At 45.4% G+C, this 22,654-nt stretch overlaps 1 protein-coding gene across 10 annotated transcripts in view; it reads left to right on the top strand.

The window, feature by feature from the left end:
* The window catches only part of GPKOW (G-patch domain and KOW motifs), a 58,724-nt gene that overhangs the window by 17,277 nt on the left and 18,793 nt on the right, over window positions 1-22,654 (top strand). For 2 of the 10 annotated variants that reach the window (XM_082446555.1, XM_082446557.1), the window contains exons 2-12: window positions 1,820-2,009; window positions 2,795-2,949; window positions 3,049-3,173; window positions 4,974-5,083; window positions 5,884-6,097; window positions 6,467-6,599; window positions 7,259-7,385; window positions 7,591-7,714; window positions 7,806-7,875; window positions 8,410-8,495; window positions 8,589-8,746. In XM_082446555.1, coding sequence (XP_082302681.1) covers window positions 1,820-2,009; window positions 2,795-2,949; window positions 3,049-3,173; window positions 4,974-5,083; window positions 5,884-6,097; window positions 6,467-6,599; window positions 7,259-7,385; window positions 7,591-7,714; window positions 7,806-7,875; window positions 8,410-8,495; window positions 8,589-8,720 — 1,466 coding nt within the window. In that variant the 3' untranslated portion in view covers window positions 8,721-8,746. Of the gene's footprint in view, window positions 1-1,535; window positions 2,010-2,794; window positions 2,950-3,048; window positions 3,174-4,973; window positions 5,084-5,883; window positions 6,098-6,466; window positions 6,600-7,258; window positions 7,386-7,590; window positions 7,715-7,805; window positions 7,876-8,409; window positions 8,496-8,588; window positions 8,928-10,224; window positions 10,646-22,654 lie in introns of those variants that run through there. The other 8 variants (XM_082446554.1, XM_082446560.1, XM_082446559.1 and 5 more) reach the window with 6 other exon arrangements.

Here is a 22,654-nt window from a genome sequence, read left to right as displayed (position 1 = left end):
TGGAGCCTCTAGAGAGGAGGCCAGACTATTTTATTAATACAGTTGACCCTTGAACAATGTAGGCATTAGGGGCACCGACCCAGCACAGTCTAAAATCCCTATATAACTTTTTTTTTTGGCTGTGTTGGGTCTTCGTTGCTGTGCACGGGCTTTCTCTAGTTGCGGCCAGTGGGGGCTACTCTTCGTTGCAGTGCGCGTGCTTCTCATTACGGTGGCTTCTCTTGTTGCAGGGCACGGGCTCTAGGCACGCAGGCTTCAGTAGTTGTGGCACGTGGGCTCTGTAGTTGTGGCTCACGGGCTTTAGAGTGCAGACTCAGTAGTTGCGGTGCTTGGGCTTAGTTGCTCCGCGGCATGTGGGATCTTCCCAGACCAGGGCTCGAACCCGTGTCCCCTGCATTGGCAGGTGGATTCTTGTTTTTTTGAATTTTATTTATTTTTTTATACAGCAGGTTCTTATTAGTTATCCATTTTATACATATTAGTGTATATATATTGTCATTCCCAATCTCCCAATTCATCACACCACACCCGCCCCCGCAGGTGGATTCTTAACCACTAGGCCACCAGGGAAGTCCCTAAAATCCCCGTATAATTTTACAGTCTGCTCTCCATGTTCTGCATCCTCGTATTCAACCAATCTTGCATCATGTAGTACTGTAGTAGGTTATTTAGTGAAAGATATCCATGTGTAAGTGGACTCTCACAGTTCAAACCCGTGTTATCTAAAGGTCAACTGTATTTGAATCTAGAGTTTATCCACTATTAAATCTGTCATCTTGTAGGTACCACTTACATGTCTATTATTTATCATTGCACACAACTGGCACTCACAGATTTTTTTTCTTTCTTTTAATAAATTTATTTAATTTTATTTATTTATTTTTGGCTGCGTTGGGTCTTCGTTGCTGCACGCAGGCTTTTCTCTGGTTGCGGAGAGCGGGGGGGCTACTCTTCGTTGCCGTACGTGGGCTTCTCATTGTGGTGGCTTCTCTTGTTAGCAGCACGGGCTCTAGGTGAGCGAGCTCAGTAGTTGTGTCTCGCGGGCTCTAGAGCACAGGCTCAGTAGCTGTGGCGCACAGGCTTAGTTGCTCCGTGGCATGTGGGATCTTCCCAGACCAGGGCTCGAACCCTTGTCCCCTGCACTGGCAGGCGGATTCTCAACCACTGCACCACCAGGGAAGCCCAGTTTTTTTCTTTTTTCTTTTTTTAAAAAATTATTTATTTATGGCTGTGTTGGGTCTTCGTTTCCGTGCAAGGGCTTTCTCTAGTTGCGGCAAGCGGGGGCCACTCTTCATCGCGGTGCGCTGGCCTCTCACTGTCGCAGCCTCTCTTGTTGTGGAGCACAGACTCCAGACGCGCAGGCTCAGTAGTTGTGGCTCACGGGCCTAGTCGCTCCGCGGCATGTGGGATCTTCCCAGACCAGGGCTCGAACCCGTGTTGCCTACATTGGCAGGCAGATTCTCAACCACTGCGCCACCAGGGAAGCCCCAGATTTTTTTCTTAATGATTTATTTTACCTACATTTCCCACACCAGTAGGGCACAGTAACGTGCACACAGTAGGCGACCAATAAACGCCTACACGAAGGAGTGACGACTTAGCAAGAAGGAAGCCACCTTCTACCACGCCTACCTTCCCCAAGAACTACATTTCCCTGTACGCTTGGCGCCACGCACTCTTGTGACGTAAAAAGAGCGGCAATTACTTCCTACTGCCCCTATCCGCCTTCGCCTGGCGGTGCCACAGTGTTTCTTAGGAAACGTAGTTGAAGCACGGGTGGTCAAGCCCCAGCAAAGCGAGCGCAAACTACACTTCCCAGCAAGCAGCACGCCGGCCTGGGAAGAGGGGAAAATGGCGGACGCCAAAGATGGTGTTTTGCGGCCTGCGGGAGCCTTCAGTGCTCCAATTTCATTCAGCTTCAGTCGCACGTCCGCCCGGAGACGGCTGGCGGGAGACGCGGCTCCGGAGAAGGATTTCTTGAAGACCGAGAAAGGGAGGGAGCTGCAGAGGTGAAGCGCTGGGTGTTTCATCCCTTGGAACGCGGTGCGGTGGGTGCCTGCGGGAGGGTGGAATCTTGAGTTGATTGTCTTGGTGACAGTGGCCTGGGAAGTCTGAAGCACAGCCGGAGAAAATCCGTGGAGCTCAGAAGGAGGGAGTTAGTAGGGGAGGTGGGGAAATTGGACCTGTTGGCCGAGGGGATTGAGAGGAGAGGATGTACTCCTGAGAGGGAGTGTCTTTAGGCCTTGAGAACCCTGAGGAGCGTGCGTTCTGAAAGAAGGAAAGGAGGGGAGAATGACAGGACTCCTAGTGTCCCAGGTGAAGCGATGGGGCTTCTCCCATACGGGGAGCAGGATAGAGTGGCAGATTCAGGTTGTGGGAGGCGATCGTCAGCTTAATTCGGAAAGGACAGTCTGAGGGAGGGACTTCCAGAAGAGAATCAACCATCCAGGAGGCTGGTGTGGAGCCTGGAGCTGGGGAGAGAGTCTGGGCTGAAGATGGTGATTTTTAGGTCATAGTGGAAGCCACGGAAGTGGGTCTTGGGATGAACAGAGGGTCCAGAACTGAGGACTGATTCCTCGAAGGCATTGACATTTAAGAGTTGGGGGTGGGGGAGAGGATCCAAAGAAAGCACCACCAGAGATATAACAGGAGAGCCAGCCAGGAGAAGGGAGGGTGTAGTCAATGGGGCTGGGGGTGTGTTTGGCTCTTGTGTTTCTTCTGAATGAAGGGTTGTGGCTCAGAACTCACTGATTGTGCTACTCTCCCAACTTCACCCCCTCTGTGTCCACATCAGTGTGCAGCCCTCAGAAGCCCCCAAGGAACTTGTCATCCCGTTGATCCAGAATGGCCATCTCAGGCAGCCACCGACCCAGGCCCCTGGGCCATCCACACATACTGAGGTCTTGGTGGATGGGATGCTGTCCCAGGCTGTGAAGGAGCTCATTGAGGGTGAGTGATCCCTCCTTTGCCTTGCCCTAGTGAAGGAAGAAGGGGAGGAAAATGGAAGGATAGGGTGGAACCTCATTGCTCCCTCCCATTCTTCTTTAGAATCCACGAAGTCTCTGGAGGAGAGAGAGAATGCAGGTGTCGACCACACGCTCGCTATCCCCATGATCCAGAAAGGATGCACCCCCAACGGGGAAGGGGCAGACAGCGAACCCCAGGCTGAGACAGTGAGCTGGCCCCTGGCCTCCCTCCTTCCCCAGTCTCTCACTGCCCTGTCTGCCAGGACTTGCGTCCCTGCACACAGCAGGCAGAGTCTGTGTGTGTACTAAAGGCCTGCTGCCTCGCCCTGCCTCCTTCCATCCTTTTTGGAAGCATTAACAAATGAATCCAGATACTAAGGTGTGAAAAGATACTTGGATTCTGGGATTATCTGAAGGAGATGAGCAAAGGGAACAGGAAATGTAAAGATCCTGAGGGTAGACTCTGCCTGGAGTGTTTGAGGAACATCAAGGAGACCAACGTAGCTGGAGTGGAATGAGTGACAGGGAAGGGTAGTAGGTGAGGTCAGAAGTGGGCCATGGTGAGGACTTGGGCTTTTACTCTGAGTGGGATGAGAGCCATGGGAGGGCTCTGAGCAGAGAAGGGACAAGACTTATGATTTGACAGGCTCTCTCTGGCTGCTATGAGCAGAACAGACTAGTAAGCAGAGGCAGAGGCAAGGAGAGCAGCAGTCCAGGCTAGAGGTGATGGAGACTCAGATCAGAGTGGTAGGAGTGAGGCCGGGAAGACAGGTAGGGTTTAGTGAGAGGGAAGAGGAGGGTGAGTGTTCATAATGGCAGCAACCACCCAGACAATGGCATGGTGGCAGAAAATCAGTATGGTGTGTGTCCATCAGTGACAATCTGTGGTGTGTCTAGAGCGAATATAAAGAATTGAGGGAGGGAGTGATGATGGGAGGTGATAACAGGAGAGGTGAGGGATGTGTCCACAGAAGTAACCAAGTCTGTCTTTCATACCCATGGACCCTACTTTTCACCTCTTCGTTCACAATTTTTTGGCAATGCTTGTTTGGGTCCTAGTTCTCCTATAGCCCCACACCAGAGAGACTCTTTCAACTGAACTGTTCTCATCAGCCTTCAGACATCCTCTGGTATCTTTCATCTTAAAAAGACCTTCACTTCACTCTCCATCCTGTTCCAGCTTTGGCCTCCTTTCTCGAATTTTCCCTCCTCTCAGAGCCTTCCGCATCTCAGTTGATCACAGTTCCATCCATCCTTCCTCTTCAAAATACATCCAGAATATGACCACTTCTCACCATCACCACTACCACTTCTCTGGTCTGAGCCACCAGCATTTCTCATCTGGACTATTGCAGTAACTTCCTCACTCGTCCCCCTGTGGCTGCCACCCTATCGTGGCTCCTGCCCAGCTCTCCTGATTAATCCCTTACCACCCCTCTTTGCCTCCACATCTGTTTCAGTCAGATTGACTTTCACAATTCTCTCCACACATAGAAGATCTTGTCCTGCCTCAGGGCCTTTGCTCTTACTGTTCTCTTTGGAGGACTCTTATCTTCAGGGTTCCCTCTGTCTCTCCTTCTGGTCTCTGCTCAAATATCAACTCAGTGACACTCCTTTCTTCAGCCCTCTGCATCCCCTTAACCTGCTTTATTTTTCTTCATATGACTTATCACTACCTGGCATATCATGTTTTATGAATTTTATTTATTCTGTCTCCACAACTAGAATGTAAGTCACACAAAGGGCAGGAGTTTTTGTCTATTTTGTTCACTGTTTTATCCCCAGCACCTAGAACAGTAGCTGGCACAGAATAGGTGCTTTATAAAGATTTGTCCAAGGACTGAACATGGAGGAATAAAGTGAGGGATGGCAAGAAGAAATAAAAATTCACCCTTGAGCTGACTGGAAAAGAAGTCTCGAGGGTCACCCAGTGGGTGATAGCAAGTACACTTCAGAGGGCCCACTGTAAGCCAAGCCTGACCATCCTTCCTCTGCCTAAACCCATAGGTGCCGGAGGAGGCTGATTATGAGGCAGTCCCTGTAGAGGCCTATGGGCTGGCCATGCTGCGGGGCATGGGCTGGAAACCTGGCGAGGGCATCGGCCGTACCTTCAATCAGTGAGTTTCTAGGGTAGGGGCAGGGGACAGCAGACGGGCCAGGGAACAGACCCCCATGGTTACCGCCCACCTAGAACCATCCAGGCAGGGAGAGGGCACATTACCACCCTATGTATTTCAGTAGCCCCTTCCACTACTGTTTAAGCCTCCTATTTGCCCTTTGAAACTCCATTAAGAGATCCTATTATGTAAAGATTGCCTCTCTGGGCATCAGCTTCCTCATCTGAAAAATGGGGATAATAACAGTACTGACTTCCCAGGGCTGTTGTGAGAGTTAAGTGAAATGATACACATAAAGCACTTACAGCAGGCCCTGGCCCCAGATAAGCATAGGCTAAACACTTGCTATTATCATGATCATACAGATTACAATCTGTTCTCCACAGTTCTAAACTCTAAAGAATTCTGAAAACCAAACTTTTTTTTTTTTCATAAACTATTTGGCAGCCAAATATGAACTGAATTGACATTGAGCTTTTTACAATCTGTTTCTCTTGCTTGGTATGAATAGTCATGGTTTCCCCTGTAGAAAAATTAGTATATTTGGTTATTGGGATCTGCCTCATATCCCACTGTAAATACTGTGTCATAGATGTTATACACCATAGGTTATTAGGTTGAACCAAATAAAATTGCCATTTCTGCAGGTCAGAAATAGTCCCTAATATGAGATTGGGAAGGATACTCTCAAACATATCGATAGGTTGGGATTTGGGTGGTGGTTGGGGGTAGGGGTGGGGAACGGAGCACTGAAGACCGATGCATCCCCCCAACAAGCCCATATTCTGTGTTCCCTGCAGAGTGGTGAAGCCCCGTGTCAACTCACTGAGGCCCAGGGGGTTAGGGCTGGGCGCCAACCTGACTGAGGTCCAGGCCCTGGCCCCCACCGGCCCCCACCACCTGCTGAGGCCAGATGAGGAGCCAGAGAAGGATAAGGAAGACCAGCCTCAAGGACTGGCGCCTGGAGGAGCTGTGGCGGTCCTTTCTGGCCCTCACCGAGGCCTCTATGGGAAGGTAAGGAACCAAGATGTGCCTGGAGCCCAAGACAGGCAGCAGGGAAAATTGACATGAGGGTCAAAGGGAGGCAGAATTGGGTTTGGGGTATAAAGGCCGGAAGTCCTTGTCTTTCAGGACTGCCTGGCCTGCCGCCTCATTCAATAACTCAGGACTACTTGCTGGGCCTTTCTGAGCCTCAGTTTTCAACTAAAAGGGAGAGAATGCCATATGCCACAAGTCCCTGAGGATTACATACTTAAAGTGTATCCAAGCCCCACAGTCTGCTGGGAGAGGCACAGGGGTCAGGCCTATTAGAGGTAAGGGTGGACAGCGTGGTCCTAGGAACGTGGGTCAGGTCCACTCACTTCTTCCCCCCCAACACTTTAGGTGGAAGGCCTCGATCCTGACAATGCTCGGGCCATGGTCCGTCTGGCTGTGGGGAGCCGCATGGTGACGGTTAGTGAGTACTGCCTGCGGCCTGTCTCCCAGCAGGAGTTTGACAAGAACTCCTTGGATCCGAGTGAGTGAGCCTCTTAACCTAGCTGGGGGAGTTGGAGAAGTATTCCTGGGGCGGGGGGGGGGTTAGATCTGCAGAGGGGCAGGACAGTGGTCTGCCTGGCAAGGATGACTTCTGGTCAGAGTTAAGATGTAAGAATGAACATAGTGGTTTATTCAGTTTGATTGAAGAGAGGTTGATCTAGTACCCTTGGGTCTTTAGCCTCTTTCTGAGGAGGAAGGAACAAGTGTGGAAACCAGTTCCTACCCTTGGGATGTCTTTGTCTCTTTGGGGTGGTGAACCTCTCTTTTGCTAGGGACTGAGAGCAGCTAGGACTAGGGCATGATGGGGAGAAAGGCATTCTAGGCACGTCAGTAGGATGGATCAGTTTGGCACGTAGAAGATGGGAGCCGACAGCCCTCCAGGACTCCCTAGCCCGCCCTAGGCAGTTGACTCAGGTAAGCGCCGACAGGACGGGCTGGGGTGGTTGAGCAAGGCTTCCTGAAGGAGGCTGAGACAGCTGAAAGGAAGGGGAGAGCATTCTAATAGCCCAGGCAAAGGCTTGTTGGTGAGACGGGCACTTTGGCAGATGGGAGGTGGCCTGAGGCTGAGGTGTGGCCTGGAAGGGAAGAGAGGGAGACATTGAGGTTGTTTCCTGGTTCTCTCCACACCCCCTCGAACAGGCCAGGTGAGCAAAACTTCCCCAAGGCAACAGAACGGAACAACCTCGTCATGGAAGGCCCTTCAGCATCAGGACCTCCACGTCCGGCAGGAGGACTCAGCGAGGAAGCGGAAACACCATCCAGACCGGTGGGACTCTGAGCATCTCAGATGGGGGTAGGGGACAGGGCTGTGGGGAGGCTCCAGCAGTCAGAGAAGGCTTCTGGGGCAAGGCACGTGCCTAGAAGGAACTAGGAATGGCATTATGAGTGGGTTTTAAGACATCGGCGTAGGTGGGATGACCAGAATGTGCCTCTGAGAAGGAACTAAGCCTGGTGTTGGCCCCGCTCCACAGACAGGATGCGCCTGCAGCCAAGAGTGAGAAAGCAGCTCCCAGGAGTCAGCACTGGCTGCACAGGGACCTGCGTGTGCGGTTTGTGGACAAGCTGCACAAGGGTGGCCAGTATTACAACACCAAGGTGAGAGCCCCGCACCTGGGTCCGCTTCCTCCCCAGGGACTGGGCCCACTTAGCTCTCTAACATTCTCATGTCCCCTGACCCTTTCCCCAGATGACAATCGAAGATGTCCTGAGCCCAGATACCTGTGTGTGTCGGACAGATGAAGGCCAGGTCCTGGAAGGTGAGTCTGAGGGATGGCCATTGGGTCGTTATCATCCTGGAGGCTGACTGAGACGGCTGTCTTGGGCCAAGAGCCTGGCCCAGGCAAAGGCGGGAGGTTGGACAGAGTTAAGTTTTTTGCAAGGCCCAGCATCCTCTAACATATCATTAGACGCTTCCATGATGGTGAATATCTGGGCCCCACTTTCCTCTTCTGCAAAATTAGCATGGAGATAACCTATTTCTCCCTCTTATAACTGGTGCCTTGTAGGGATGTGTGTAAGCTCCCCGTGCAGGGCAGGGCATACAACGTGCCCACAATAAATGGTGTCTGTTATCACCCCCACCCATCATCATCATACATAAATGCTCCCTTTATTACAACTATTGCCAGGAACCGCTCCTTAGGTTTCCTCCTCTGTGAAATGGATGTGGGGGCCTCGCATCTGTCAACAGGCACAGAGTGGCACCAGGGAATACAGGAAAGGCCCTTCTGACAGGGCCCTGACTGGTCTGGCTCTTGCTGCGGGCCTCACTCCCCTCTTCTTATCCACAGGCCTGAGGGAAGACATGCTGGAGACCCTGGTCCCCAAGGTCCAGGGCAACCGCGTGATGGTGGTTCTGGGGCCATGGGCTGGAAGGGTGAGTCCAAGACCTGGGAATGGGCGCAGGAGCACTCAGGGAATGTCCCTGAGTCTGGGTTGGCCTTGCTGACTCCACCCGCCCCTACTCTAGGTGGGCCACCTGCTGGACCGGGACAGAGAGCAGAGCCGGGCTCTTGTGCAGCTGCAGAGAGAGAGTCGGGTGGTGGAGCTTCACTATGATGCCATCTGCCAGTACGTGGGCCCCAGCGACTCGGAGGACTGACCTGTGGACACACTCCCATCCCCCAGGTTGTTACCAATCCCGTACAGTGTGAAAAGCCTGCCTTTACGAAGGTGGGGGGGGGTCATGGTTCCGCCCTCCACTTGCAGTGCAGCCCTGGGACAGGATGGACCAGAAGGGAGGCTAGAAACAAACCCAGTGTTTACCAGAAGTTAGTATATAATAAAAACCAGTTCAAATGCTTTGTAACACGAAGAGATCATAAATGGTGTGCTGAGCTGTGAGTGCAGATGGGAGCTGCGCTGATTGAGGTGGGAACCAGTCCTTTTTTCAGCCCCACCGCCTAGCTTGGGCTGCTCACCAAGTGGAAGGATCCATCCGCTCCCGAGCTCACTATCAGAGTCCAGAAGCTATGAACACTGTCCCCGAGCAGAGACTAGGGATTCTGGAACACCACATCTCTGGACAACTTTCTGAGCAAGAATCTAGCAGTCTCTGCTTTTACTTTTGGTCCAGAGCAGATGCCCAGAGGATATCTTGAGCCTGTGACAGGAGTCAAGTGGAAGGGAGGCTTCTCCCCACCAATGGGACGTGTTAGCACTACTTTCCAGAGGAGCCAGTTAATCCCGGGGCCCCCGTTTTAGTCCCAAAACTTTGAAGGTGAAAAAGTTTTGTCTATCTCGGGTAGAATCTCTCTGGTTGCTCCAGGTAACTGGATTCTCAAAAAGGTTACCCTTTTTCCATTAAAGGGTTCCAGAGAATCCTTTTTCCTGTTTAATGGCCTAACATACAAAATCAACAAGGGAAGAAAAAAAAAATCAGGGGAAGTCAGAACTTTAGGCACAAGTGTTTCTAAATCATCCCCAGTCACTAAGTCATTGATGTAATTAATGGTATTTGAGTTAGATCTAGGCTTCTGCTATAAACTCCTGATGCTTCAGAACACAGCACAGCTGTGGAGAATTTAAACCCTTCCCCCTCAAGCAGGATAATAAAGGTGAGCTTCTGTCCTTGCCAAGCAGAGGCAGACTACCCTTTTGAGCCAAAATGAGCAGGTATAGAAAGACAGTGAGTTGGCCAGATCAGTGTGCCCAGTAAGGTAAGGGATGATTAGAAAACCTTCCAGTATAGTAACCCCAATATGAGGGACACTTACACAGACCGATTTACTTTTTTTTTATCGTCCCTGCTTAATTCCAGAACTCTGTTTTCAAGATTAGCCAAACAGGGTTGTTAAGGCAGATACCAGAGAACAAACCCCCACCCCCAGTTGCTCGTTCTCGAGTCGTCATCGTGATTGCACACGCTGCCCTGGAATTCCAGGCTGAGTTGTATTTTTAGTCTTGGGAAGGGTTAGGGGACTTCCCTGGTGGTCCAGTGGGTAGGACTCCACGCTCCCAGTGCAGGAGGCCCATGTTGGATCCCTGGTCGGGGAACTAGATCCCACATGAGTGCCACAACTAAGAAGCCCGCATGCCACAACTAAAAGATCCCACATGGGGCTTCCCTGGTGGTGCAGTGGTTAAGAATCCGCTTGCCAATGCAGGGGACATGGGCTCGAGCCCTGCTCCGGGAAGATCCCACATGCCGCGGAGCAACTAAGCCTGTGCGCCACAACTACTGAGCCTGCGCTCTAGAGCCCGCGAGCCACAACTACTGAAGCCCGCGCGCCTAGAGCCCGTGCTCTGCAACAAGAGAAGCCACCCAATGAGAACCCACACACCGCAACGAAGAGTAGCCCCCGCTCGCCGCAACTAGAGAAAAGCCCACGCGCAGCAACAAAGACCTAACGCAGCCAAAAATAAAAATAAATAAATAAATTTATAAAAAAAAAAGATCCCATGTGCCGCAACTAAAGACCTGGCGTGAGCCAAAAGTAAATAAATAGGGCTTCCCTGGTGGCTCAGTGGTTAAGAATCCACCTGCCAATGCAGGGGACACGGGTTCGAGCCCTGGTCCAGGAAGATCCCACATGCCGCAGAGCAAATAAGCCCATGCGCCACAACTACTGAGCCTGTGTTCTAGAGCCCGCGTGCCACAACTACTGAAGCCCACGTGCCTAGAGGCTGTGCTCCACAACAAGAGAAGCCACCACAATGAGAAGCTCACGCACCGCAATGAAGAGTAGCCCCCGCTCACCGCAACTAGAGGAAGCCCGCACGCAGCAATGAAGACCCAACGCAGCCAAAAATAAAATAAATTAAATTTAAAAATAAATAAATAAATAAATAAATAAATATTTTTAAAAAAATCTTGGGAACGGTTGGGAGTTCTAGAGGTTCCCTATTTGGCACACCCAGAAATCACTTTCCTATGCTGTTACGTGCTTCACCCAGTCAAGAAGGCCGCCTCCTTTCTCCAAATCATAATAAATCCATCTTGGTAATGCCCTTGAGAAGGACAGAAAGCTCCTCGGGGAATCGCCCTGGTCCCATGTGTCTGCCCTGCAATGTGGCATAACCTGGCAGTTTCAGACAAATCCCTCCATCTCCTCTGTGCGCCATGACACTTAAAACAGATCTTTCATCAGATCTGATTTCCTGGAGTTAATGTTTCTCCTGAGCCTGCCTTTGGAAATGGGGCCTGAAGTTCTTGCATATGGCCCTGTGTCCAGAAGGCCTAGCCCTCGGCAGAGCACCTGGTCCCCCCGGGGCAGATCATTGGGGCTTTACATGCTTCCCCTGAGAGGATCCCTCCTGATCCCTCAGTTTGAGGACAGGGCTCCTTACATTCCAGGAAGCGTAGACAATATCAGGAAGCTTTCCCAATCTGCCCCTTGTTCACTGTGTACAAATACCCTTTGAGTCTGTGCAGTTTTCTCGGCTGCTGTGCTTGCTGCCAGTGTTGCCCCTTCGGCAGTGGTTACTGCAACGACAGCTTCTGTGAGCCCATGAACTCTCCACAGACCACTCACAAGCCGGGGACCATGACCCGTACAATTTGTCCAGACTGGCTTCTTCCACATCACAGGGTCTGAGCAAGATGTGGGTGAAAAAGCATCTGCCTCTTCTGCCAAGTCTCCAGAAGTTTCCCTGGCAGGGTGCAACCTCTGTTAAAAAACTGTCCAGGCACTGAACCAGGAATGTGTGGCAGCAGACTCAAGAAGCAACTTCTCTGCCTTTTGAGAGAGAAGTGTATTATTTGGGTGATTGGGACTACTGCGTGGGGCTGAGTTTGGTGGCAGAAATATACAGGTAGGCCCTTCATTTCTGACGTTGCTTCCTCAGCCGGGGAATGCTCCCCTCCACTCCCACACTGGGGCCTCTTAATCTCTATGTTTGTAGCATCAAGCAGAGAGAGAAAGTATCCAACAACTTGGAAAGCTACGTCCTCACCAGGTTACCCCTATTGCTCCAATTCATTCAGCAGGCATCTGTTGAACCCCTACTGTATGCCAGATACTATTCTGCATGCTAGGGATACAGTAAAGGGTAAATCATTCATTCAACAAGTATTGAGTCTCCATTCTATGCCAGGCATGATTCTAGCTACTGAAGATTTAAAAAACACCATGAACAAAACAAAGATCCTTGTCCTTGTGGAGCTGACATTCCAGTGGGGCTGAGAGACAATAAGCATAAGAAGTAAATTATCCAGTATGTTAGAAGATGCTAACAGCCATGGGGCTGGTGGCGGGGGAGCAGGGAGAAAGTACAGCAGGGTAAAGGGGATCCAGAGTGGGCAGTATTCACAGGATGGCCAGGGAAGGCTTTACTACAAAGGTGACATTTGAGCAAATATATGAAGAAGTGAGGGAGAGTCATGCAGCTATCTGGAGAGTGGTCTGAGTCGGGAAACACAAAGTGCAAAGGCCCTGTGGTGGCACCAATGCTGGTGTGTTTGAGGAATAGTGAAGCCAGTGTGGCTGCAGGGGAGTAAATGAGGGAGAGGGGACGTAGTAGGTCAGGTCCGAGAGGTACTATGGTGCTTTGAGGGCCACATGCAATGTTCTGACTGAGGTGACAATCATAAGTCTTCATGCAGCCGCTGCCAGAGACTGCCTGCTGATGCCACCCCCACCCCCACAGCCACATTAAATACAGCTGCCCCTCAAGTGCTTTGGTCAGTCTGGCTGATTTCCACTGTCGGGAAATGACTCTCCCACTGGCTGCCCAGGGGGCTACTGGAACTTCCTGGAAGGCTTACTTCTCTGTCAGTGCCAGTGGGGTACTTTGAGGCATTGCCTCAAACTTGGGAAGCAAGTTCCTTCCCAGGCCTCGGAGGCACCCTCAGCACCTGACTTCCACACCCCACCCCACCCCACCCCCGATCTTTAACCACTTCTCTGGAAGAGTTATTGTCTAAAAACAGACACCACCAGCTAAAGAGGAGAGGCACTAAATATATCCTGTTCCCCCACAGCATCTCAGAAGAGGACTAAATGCCACAACTCTGCTCACTAATCTTTTGGTAGTACTGATTTTCCTTATAACCTCATCCCATCCTTGTCTTCAAAAGTGCTTTAAGTCCTTGGGGAATTGCAAATTAAAAAAAACAATGAAAAAAAAAATAAAACAACGAGCTACCACTACACACCTATAAGAATGGCAAAAATCCAACACACTGACAATACCAAATACCGGTGAGGATGTGGAACAACAGGAACTTTCATTCATTGCTGGTAGGAATGCAAAATGGTACAGCCACTCTGGAAGACCATCTGGCCATTTCTTAAAAAACTAAACATACTCTTACCATATGATCCAGCAATCACGCTCCTTGATATTTACCCAAAGGAGCTGAAAACATATCCACACAAAAACGTGCACATGGATATTTATAGCAGCTTTTTTCATAAGTGCCAAAACTTGGAAGCAACCACAATTGTCCTTCAGTAGGTGAATGGATAAATAAACTGTGGTACATCCAGACAATAGAATATTATTCAGTGCTAAAAAGAAATGAGCTATATAGCCATGAAAGGAAACTTAAATGCATATTACTAAGTGAAAGAAATCAATCTGAAAATGCTACATACTGAATGTTTCCAACAATATGACATTCATTCTGGAAAGGTCAATACTATGGAGACAGTAAAAAGTGGTTGCCAGGAGTTAGAGAGTAAGGGAGGGATGAATAGGCAGAGCACAGAGGATTTTACAGCAATGAAACTACTTTGTATGCTAATCTAATGGTCAACACGTGTCATACATTTGTGAAAACCCACAGAATGTGCAACACAAAGCGTGAACCCTAATGTAAACTAGGGACTTTTGGTGACAATGATGTACTATTGTCAATAAATGTAGGTTCACTGATTGTAATAAATGTACCACCATGGTGCGAGATGTCAATAGTGGGGGAAGATGTGCATGGAGGTAAGGGCAGGGGTGTATTTTCTACTCAGTTTTGTTATGAATCTAAAACTGCTCTAAAAAAATAAAGCTGATTCTTTTTAAAAAAAGCGCTTTTGGGCTTCCCTGGTGGCGCAGTGGTTGAGAATCTGCCTGCCAATGCAGAGGACACGGGTTCGAGCCCTGGTTTAGGAAGATCCCACATGCCGCGGAGCAGCTGGGCCCGTGAGCCACAATTACTGAGCCTGCGCATCTGGAGCCTGTGCTCTGCAACAAGAGAGGCCGCGATAGTGAGAGGCCCACGCACCGCGATGAAGCGTGGTCCCCGCTTGCCACAACTAGAGAAAGCCCTCGCACAGAAACGAAGACCCAACACAGCCATAAATAAATAAATAAATAAATAAAAAATAAGCAAACATTTATTTTAAAAAAAGCGCTTTAAGAATCTTTATGAAAATTACAGATACACCACCCCTTTTGTTTTTGCCATATCCTATTAATAAACTGTTTTCAAAAAGCAGTTCTTGATAGCCTCAACCACCAGAGGGCAGACAGCAGAAGCAAGAAAAACTACAATCCTGCAGCCTGTGGACCAAAAACCACAGTTACAGAAAGATAGAGAAGATGAAAAGGCAGAGGGCTATGTACCAGATGAAGGAACAAGAAAAAACCCCAGAAAAACAACTAAATGAAGTGGAGATAGGCAACCTTCCAGAAAAAGAATTCAGAATAATGATAGTGAAGATGATCCAGGACCTCGGAATAAGAATGGAGGCAAAGATCGAGAAGATGCAAGAAATGTTTAACAAAGACCTAGAAGAATTAAAGAACAAACAAACAAAGATGACCAATACAATAACTGAAATGAAAACTACACTAGAAGGAATCAATAGCAGAATAACTGAGGCAGAAGAACGGATAAGTGACCTGGAAGACAGAATGGTGGAATTCACTGCTGCGGAACAGACTAAAGAAAAAAGAATGAAAAGAAATGAAGACAGCCTAAGAGACCTCTGGGACAACATTAAACGCAACAACATTCGCATTATAGGGGTCCCAGAAGGAGAAGAGAGAGAGAAAGGACCAGAGAAAATATTTGAAGAGATTATAGTCGAAAACTTCCCTAACATGGGAAAGGAAATAGCCACCCAAGTCCAGGAAGTGCAGAGAGTCCCATACAGAATAAACCCAAGGAGAAACACGCCGAGACACATAGTAATCAAAGTGGCAAAAATTAAAGACAAAGAAAAATTATTGAAAGCAGCAAGGGAAAAATGACAAATAACATACAAGGGAACTCCCATAAGGTTAACAGCTGATTTCTCAGCAGAAACTCGGCAAGCCAGAAGGGAGTGGCATGATATACTTAAAGTGATGAAAGGGAAGAACCTACAACCAAGATTACTCTACCCGGCAAGGATCTCATTTAGATTTGATGGAGAAATCAAAAGCTTTACAGACAAGCAAAAGCTAAGAGAATTCAGCACCACCAAACCAGCTCTACAACAAATGCTAAAGGAACTTCTCTAAGTGGGAAACACAAGAGAAGAAAAGGACCTACAAAAACAAACCCAAAACAATTAAGAAAATGGTCATAGGAACATACATATCGATAATTACCTTAAACGTGAATGGATTAAATGCCCCAACCAAAAGACATAGACTGGCTGAATGGATACAAAAACAAGACCCATCTATATGCTGTCTACAAGAGACCCACTTTAGACCTAGGGACACATACAGACTGAAAGTGAGGGGATGGAAAAAGATATTCCATGCAAATGGAAATCAAAAGAAAGCTGGAGTAGCTATACTCATATCAGATAAAATAGACTTTAAAATAAAGAATGTTACAAGAGACAAGGAAGGACTACATAATGATCAGGGGATCAATCCAAGAAGAAGATATAACAATTATAAGTATATATACACCCAACATAAGAGCACCTCAATACATAAGGCAACTGCTAACAGCTATAAAAGAGGAAATCGACAGTAACACAATAATAGTGGGGGACTTTAACACCTCACTTACACCAATGGACAGATCATCCAAAATGAAAATAAATAAGGAAACAGAAGCTTTAAATGACACAATAGACCAGATAGATTTAATTGATATTTATAGGACATTCCATCCAAAAACAGCAGATTACACGTTCTTCTCAAGTGCGCACGGAACATTCTCCAGGATAGATCACATCTTGGGTCACAAATCAAGCCTCAGTAAATTTAAGAAAATTGAAATCATATCAAGCATCTTTTCTGACCACAACGCTATGAGATTAGAAATGAATTACAGGGAAAAAAACGTAAAAAAGACAAACACATGGAGGCTAAACAATACGTTACTAAATAACCAAGAGATCACTAAAGAAATCAAAGAAGAAATAAAAAAATACCTAGAGACAAATGACAATGAAAACACGACGACCCAAAACCTATGGAATGCAGCAAAAGCAGTTCTAAGAGGGAAGTTTATAGCTATACAAGCCTACCTAAAGAAACAAGAAAAATCTCAAGTAAACAATCTAACCTTACACCTAAAGAAATTAGAGAAAGAAGAACAAACAAAACCCAAAGTTAGCAGAAGGAAAGAAATCATAAAGATCAGAGCAGAAATAAATGAAATAGAAACAAAGAAAACAATAGCAAAGATCAATAAAACTAAAAGTTGGTTCTTTGAGAAGATAAACAAAATTGATAAGCCATTAGCCAGACTCATCAAGAAAAAGAGGGAGAGGACTCAACTCAATAAAATCAGAAATGAAAAAGGAGAAGTTACAACAGACACAGCAGAAATACAAAGCATCCTAAGAGACTACTACAAGCAACTTTATGCCAATAAAATGGACAACCTGGAAGAAATGGACAAATTGTTAGAAAGGTATAACCTTCCAAGACTGAACCAGGAAGAAACAGAAAATATGAACAGACCAATCACAAGTAATGAAATTGAAACTGTGATTAAAAATCTTCCAACAAACAAAAGTCCAGGATGAGATGGCTTCACAGGTGAATTCTATCAAACATTTAGAGAAGAGCTAACACCCATCCTTCTCAAACTCTTCCAAAAAATTGCAGAGGAAGGAACACTCCCAAACTCATTCTATGAGGCCACCATCACCCTGATACCAAAACCAGACAAAGACACTACAAAAAAAGAAAATTACAGACCAATATCACTGATGAATATAGATGCAAAAATCCTCAACAAAATACTAGCAAACAGAATCCAACAACACATTAAGAGGATCATACACCACGATCAAGTGGGATTTATCCCAGGGATGCAAGGATTCTTCAATATATGCAAATCAATCAATGTGATACACCATATTAACAAATTGAAGAATAAAAACCATATGATCATCTCAATAGATGCAGAAAAAGCTTTTGACAAAATTGAACACCCATTTATGCTAAAAACTCTCCAGAAAGTGGGCATAGAGGGAACCTACCTCAACATAATAAAGGCCATATAGGACAACCCCACAGCAAACATCATTCTCAATGGTGAAAAACTGAAAGCATTTCCTCTAAGATCAGGAACGAGACAAGGATGTCCACTCTCACCACTATTATTCAACATAGTTCTGGAAGTCCTAGCCACGGCAATCAGAGAAGAAAAAGAAATAAAAGGAGTACAAATCGGAAAAGAAGAAGTAAAACTGTCACTGTTTGCGGATGACATGATACTATACATAGAGAATCCTAAAACTGCCACCAGAAAACTGCTAGAGCTAATTAATGAATATGGTAAAGTTGCAGGATACAAAATTAATGCACAGAAATCTCTTGCATTCCTATACACTAATGATGAAAAATCTGAAAGAGAAATTATGGAAACACTCCCATTTACCACTGCAACAAAAAGAATAAAATACCTAGGAATAAACCTACCTAGGGAGACAAAAGACCTGTATGCAGAAAACTATAAGGCACTGATGAAAGAAATTAAAGATGATACCAACAGATGGAGAGATATACCATGTTCTTGGATTAGAAGAATCAACATTGTGAAAATGAGTATACTATCCAAAGCAATCTACAGATTCAATGCAATCCCTATCAAATTACCAATGGCATTTTTTACGGAGCTAGAACAAATCATCTTAAAATTTGTATGGAGACACAAAAGACCCCAAATAGCCAAAGCAGTCTTGAGGGAAAAAAATGGAGCTGGAGGAATCAGACTCCCTGACTTCAGACTATACTACAAAGCTACAGTAATCAAGACAATATGGTACTGGCACAAAAACAGAAACATAGATCAATGGAATAAGATAGAAAGCCCAGAGATTAACCCACGCACCTATGGTCAAGTAATCTATGACAAAGGAGGCAAAGATATACAATGGAGAAAAGACAGTCTCTTCAATAAGTGGTGCTGGGAAAACTGGACAGCTACATGTAAAAGAATGAAATTAGAATACTCCCTAACACCAGACACAAAAATAAACTCAAAATGGATTAGAGACCTAAATATAAGCCTGGACACTATAAAACTCTTAGAGGAAAACATAGGAAGAACACTCTTTGACATAAATCACAGCAAGATCTTTTTTGATCCACCTCCTAGAGTAATGGAAATAAAAACAAAAATAAACAAGTGGGACCTAATGAAACTTCAAAGCTTTTGCACAGCAAAGGAAACCATAAACAAGACGAAAAGACAACCCTCAGAATGGGAGAAAATATTTGCAAATGAATCAACGGACAAAGGATTAATCTCCAAAATATATAAACAGCTCATTCAGCTCAATATTAAAGAAACAAACACCCCAATCCAAAAATGGGCAGAAGACCTAAGTAGACATTTCTCCAAAGAAGACATACAGACGGCCACGAAGCACATGAAAAGCTGCTCAACATCACTAATTATTAGAGAAATGCAAATCAAAACTACAATGAGGTATCACCTCACTCCTGTTAGAATGGGCATCATCAGAAAATCTACAAACAACAAATGCTGGAGAGGGTGTGGAGAAAAGGGAACCCTCTTGCACTGTTGGTGGGAATGTAAATTGATACAGTCACTATGGAGAACAGTATGGAGGTTCCTTAAAAAACTGAAAATAGAATTACCATATGATCCAGCAATCCCACTACTGGGCATATACCCAGAGAAAACCATAATTCAAAAAGACACATGCGCCCCAATGTTCATTGCAGCACTATTTACAATAGCCAGGTCATGGAAGCAACCTAAATGCCCATCGACAGACGAATGGATAAAGAAGAAGTGGTACATATATACAATGGAATATTACTCAGCCATAAAAAGGAACGAAATTGAGTCATTTGTTGAGGCGTGGATGGATCTAGAGACTGTCATACAGAGTGAAGTAAGTCAGAAAGAGAAAAACAAATATCGTATATTAATGCATGTATGTGGAACCTAGAAAAATGGTACAGATGAGCCAGTTTGCAGGGCAGAAGTTGAGACACAGATGTAGAGAATGGACATATGGACACCAAGGGGGGAAAACTGCGGTGGGGTGGGGATGGTGGTGTGCTGAATTGGGCGATTGGGATTGACATGTATACACTGATGTGTATAAAATTGATGCCTAATAAGAACCTGCAGTATAAAAAAACAAACAAAACAACTAATACTAAACTTTCATTGGGTTATTTGTATGGAAATATGTTACTATAAATGTTTCAGACATTACATGAAATTTCTAAAAATCTTATATTTGTATTTGTATGGAAATATGTATGGAAATATGTTACTATAAATGTTTCAGACATTACATGAAATTTCTAAAAATCTTAAAAAAAAAAAAAGCAGTTCTTATATATTCTAGATACAGATACTTTATCAGATACGTGCTTTGCAAGTATTTTCTCCCAGTCTGTGGCTTGTCTTTTCATTCTCTTAATGTCTTTTGAAAAGCAGAAATGTTCAATTTTGATGAAGTCAAATTTATGAATTTGTTCTTTCTGGATTGTCCTTTTGATGTCATATCTAAGAAATATTCGCCTAATCCAAGATCAAAAAGGTTTTCTAGAAGTTTTATAGTTTTAGATTATATGTTTAGGTCTTTAATCTATTTTGAATTAATTTTTGTGTGTGGTGGGAGGTATGGATCCAGGCTCATTCTTTTGGGTATGGATATCCAACTGTTACAGCACCATTTGTTGAAGAGACTACCCTTCCTCCACTGCATTGCTTTCCGCTTTTTCGAAAATTAGTTATCCACCACAAAGAAAAGAAAAAGATCTGTTGTCCACATATTTTTGGATTGATTTCTGGACTCTGTTTTGTTCTATTGATATATTTGTCTATCTGTATGCCAGTATCATGCTGTACCGATAACTATAGCTTTATAATGATTCTTTTTTTAAAATTAATTAATTTATTTTCGGCTGCGTTGGGTCTTTGTTGCTGCGCGCAGGCTATCTCTAGTTGCGGAGAGCAGGGGCTACTCTTCATTGCGGTGCGCGGGCTTCTCATCGTGGTGGCTTCCCCTGTTGCGAAGCATGGGCTCTAGGCGTGGGGGCTCAGTAGTTGTGGCTCGTGGGCTCTAGAGCGCACGCTCAATATTTGTAGTGCACGGGTTTAGTTGCTCTGTGGCATGTGGGATCTTCCTGGCAGGGCTTGAACCTGTGTCTCCTGCATTGGCAGGTGGATTCTTAACCACTGCACCACCAGGGAAGTCCTATAATGATTCTTGAAATCAGGTAGGATTAGCCCTGCAACTTTGTTATGCTTTTGCTGAGTTGCTTTGGCTATTCTAGGTCTTTTACATTTCCATATGAATTTTAGAATTTTTTTGTCAATTTCTACTACAAAAGAGCCTACTGGGATTGGATCAAATCTATAGATCAATTTGGGAAGAACTAACATGTTAATAATATTTAGCCTTCCAACCCATGAACAAGGTCCATTTATACAGGTCTTCCTTAATTTGTCTCAGCAGTTCTTGTAGTCTTCGGTGTATAAGTTTTGTACTGAAGAAAAAAAGGTTAAATCTTTTGTCAGATTTATCCCTAAGTATTTCATATTTCTTGATATTATTGTACATATTTTTTTTAATTTTTGAATTTTATTTTTTTTTATACAGCAGGTCCTTATTAGTCATCAATTTTATACACATGACTGTATACATGTCAATCTCAATCGCCCAATTCAGCACACCACCACCACCACCACCACCCCGCTGCTTTCCCCCCTTGGTGTCCATACGTTTGTTCTCTACATCTGTGTCTCAACTTCTGCCCTGCAAACCGGTTCATCTGTACCATTTTTCTAGGTTCCACATACATGTGTTAATATACGATATTTGTTTTTCTCTTTCTGACTTACTTCACTCTGTATGACAGTCTCTAGATCCATCCACGCCTCAACAAATGACTCAATTTCGTTCCTTTTTATGGCTGAGTAATATTCCGTTGTATATATGTACCACTTCTTCTTTATCCATTCGTCTGTCGATGGGCATCCAGGTTGCTTCCATGAACTGGCTATTGTAAATAGTGCTGCAATGAACATTGGGGCGCATGTGTCTTTTTGAAATATGGTTTTCTCTGGGTATATGCCCAGTAGTGGGATTGCTGGATCATATGGTAATTCTATTTTCAGTTTTTTAAGGAACCTCCATACTGTTCTCCATAGTGACTGTATCAATTTACATTCCCACCAACAGTGCAAGAGGGTTCCCTTTTCTCCACACCCTCTCCAGCATTTGTTGTTTGTAGATTTTCTGATGATGCCCATTCTAACTGGTGTGAGGTGATACCTCATTATAGTTTTGATTTGCATTTCTCTAATAATTAGTGATGTTGAGCAGCTTTTCATTTGCTTCTTGGCCATCTGTATGTCTTCTTTGGAGAAATGTCTACTTAGGTCTTCTGCCCATTTTTGGATTGGGTTGTTTGTTTCTTTAATATTGAGCTGCATGAGCTGTTTATACATTTTGGAGATTAATCCCTTGTCCATTGATTCGTTTGCAAATATTTTCTCCCATTCTGAGGGTTGTCTTTTCATCTTTTTTTTTTTAAACATCTTTATTGGAGTATAATTGCTTTACAATGGTGTGTTAGTTTCTTCTTTATAACAAAGTGAATCAGTTATACATATACATATGTTCCCATATCTCTTCCCTCTTGCATCTCCCTCCCTCCCACCCTCCCTTGTCTTTTCATCTTGTTTATGGTTTCCTTTGCTGTGCAAAAGCTTTGAAGTTTCATTAGGTCCCATTTGTTTATTCTTGTTTTTATTTCCATTACTCTAGGAGCTGGATCAAAAAAGATCTTGCTGTGATTTATGTCAAAGAGTGTTCTTCCTATGTTCTCCACTAAGAATTTTATAGTGTCCAGTCTTACATTTAGGTCTTGAATCCATTTTGAGTTTATTTTTGTGTATGGTGTTAGGGAGTGTTCTAATTTCATTCTTTTACATGTAGCTGTCCAGTTTTCCCAGCACCACTTACTGAAGAGACTGTCTTTTCTCCATTGTATATCCTTGCCTCCTTTGTCATAGATTACTTGACCATAAGTGCGTGGGTTTATCTCTGAGCTTTCTATCTTGTTCCATTGATCTATGTTTCTGTTTTTGAGCCAGTACCATATTGTCTTGATTACTGTAGCTTTGTAGTATAGTCTGAAGTCAGGGAGTCTGATTCCTCCGGCTCCGTTTTTTTTCGCTCAAGACTGCTTTGGCTGTTCGGGGTC

This window comes from Balaenoptera physalus (assembly GCF_965194825.1).
Source record: "Balaenoptera physalus genome assembly, chromosome: X".
Lineage (NCBI taxonomy): Eukaryota > Metazoa > Chordata > Mammalia > Artiodactyla > Balaenopteridae > Balaenoptera > Balaenoptera physalus.
Note: the sequence above shows the minus strand (reverse complement) of the source record. Positions and strands in the feature narration are given on the sequence as shown.